Source organism: Oreochromis aureus, linkage group 5 (assembly GCF_013358895.1).
Source record: "Oreochromis aureus strain Israel breed Guangdong linkage group 5, ZZ_aureus, whole genome shotgun sequence".
Classification (NCBI taxonomy): Eukaryota; Metazoa; Chordata; class Actinopteri; order Cichliformes; family Cichlidae; genus Oreochromis; species Oreochromis aureus.
The window spans coordinates 32,890,570-32,892,762 of NC_052946.1; the positions used below are offsets into that span (position 1 = coordinate 32,890,570).

At 47.0% G+C, this 2,193-nt stretch overlaps 1 protein-coding gene across 1 annotated transcript; it reads right to left on the reverse strand.

The window, feature by feature from the left end:
• Nucleotides 1-202: 202 nt before the first annotated feature.
• LOC116317787 (potassium voltage-gated channel subfamily A member 3) lies at nt 203-1,971 on the reverse strand. The gene has a single exon (XM_031736660.2). The coding sequence runs from the start codon at nt 1,887-1,889 to the stop codon at nt 336-338; it is 1,554 nt and encodes a 517-aa protein (XP_031592520.1). The 5' UTR covers nt 1,890-1,971; the 3' UTR covers nt 203-335.
• Between the last annotated feature and the right edge of the window lie 222 nt (nt 1,972-2,193).

The window sequence follows — 2,193 nt, forward strand, 5'->3', positions numbered from 1 at the left end:
TAACAAGCTTTTTTTATTATTATTATTTCTTCTGATTTGAAGCAAACACTTTCTCCGTGCGTGATTTTTCTTTTTTTTTTTTTTTTTTTTTTTTTTGCTCAGGTTAACACTTGTTGATCGCGGAGAAACACTGAAAACAGAAAAATCTTCACTGAAGTATTTTTGTATCTTTTCCATTTGCTTTGGCGCAAATAAAATAAAGATTAATACCTTGTTAAAACAGAAATTTGCAGCTTTCATCCACAGATATGGACTGACACGTTACAAGTGGCTATATAAAAATATTATAGGTACTGTTTCATCATGCTTCATAAATGATCCATGGCGGGTTTCATTTACACGTCCGTGAAGATCTTTTTGATGTTCACGCAGTTCTGGTTGTTTTCGGTGGTGAAGTTGGGTTGTTTGAACGCACTGTTGATGCCCTCCTCTATCACCATGTACTCTGACTTGCTGAGAGATGAGGAGCTGCACGACCTCCTCAACTCCTCTGAGGGGAGGTGCTCACAGCTACCTGTAGTGTGATACTGTGGGTACTCCTCTCCATCAGTCTCTCTGTGGTAAAAGTAGTTGAAGTTGGACACAATCACTGGCACGGGTAAGGCAATGGTCAGCACTCCTGCTATTGCGCACAGAGAGCCCACTATTTTACCACCAATAGTGACCGGATGCATGTCTCCATAACCAACTGTGGTCATGGTGACAACTGCCCACCAAAACGCATCTGGGATACTGGAGAAACTTGAAGTGGGGTCGTCTGCTTCTGCAAAGTAAACTGCACTGGAGAAGAGAATAACTCCGATAAAAAGAAAAAATATGAGCAATCCAAGTTCCCTCATGCTGGCCTTGAGGGTCTGTCCCAAAATCTGAAGTCCTTTTGAGTGTCGGGAGAGCTTAAAAATACGAAAGACCCTCACCAGTCTTATCACCCTCAGGATGGCGAGGGACATCGCCTGCTGACCGCCGTTGGTTTGCCTCTCGGCCAGCTCTGTCCCCAGAGTGATAAAGTAGGGGATTATGGCGACGATATCAATGATATTCATTATGTTTTTGGAAAAGGTAGTTTTGCTTGGACAGGCAAAAAACCTGACCAGCAACTCGAAAGAAAACCATATGATGCACAACGTTTCGATGACAAAGAAAGGGTCTGTGAATGGACTTGACATGAAGGGAGCAGTGCCATTAACTGCGGGTGCCACTGTGGCTTGGTCTCTGTCATCCCGGAATTCCGGCAGAGTCTCCATGCAGAAAATAACAATTGAAATTAAAATAACAAGCACTGAAACGATGGCTATCCCTCTTGCTGGCCCAGAGCTTTCAGGGTATTCAAACAAAAGCCAAACCTGTTTTTGGAAATCATTTTTGGGGAGGATGCGCTCCTCTTCTTTTATAAACCCTTCATCCTCGCGGAATTTCTCCATGGCCTCCTCACCGAGTTGGTAAAACCTGATCTCCTCTGAGAAAATATCAATGGGAACGTTAACAGGTCTCCGTATTCGTCCTCCTGACTGATAGTAGTAGAGGATGGCATCAAAGCTTGGTCTGTTCCTGTCGAAAAAGTACTCGTTTCTCAGTGGGTCAAAGTAGCGCATCCTCTTCCTCGGGTCCCCCAGCAGCGTGTCTGGGAACTGGCTGAAAGTTTTCAGTTGCGTCTCGAAACGTAAACCAGAAATGTTGATGACCACCCTCTCACAGCATCCCTGGCGGCTGCGCTCATATCGGTCCACCGACAGGTGAGGCGCTGAGAGCACGGCGGACTCCTCCAGCATGTTTTCCACCGTCATGACGCCCTTCTCCTCCTCGGCATAACCCCGGTTGTCAGACTCGTTGCTTCCCCTGTGTCCCGCTGACGCGGGCGGAAGGATCACGCTAGAGGTCTGGTCATCCATACAGGTGGTTTTCAGTCTGGAGGAGCAGAGTGCGCCACGCCACTCCCAGCCAAAGCTTACAGCTTTGGAAAGCTGAGGCCGACGCCAGTTACATCTCCTCCAACCATCACCTATCTCTGCCTATCCACACGCTGAAGCGCTGCACTCCCCTCTGGCTTTTTTTTTTTTTTTCAAACACGCCGACACCCACCCACGGCGCGCATATGTCTGACATACGTCCACCACCCGCCCAATCGGTAATTAACTTGACACTTAATGTCGAGCACCCACCCTTGTGTGGCGAGCCGAAAACACTTGATGAAAT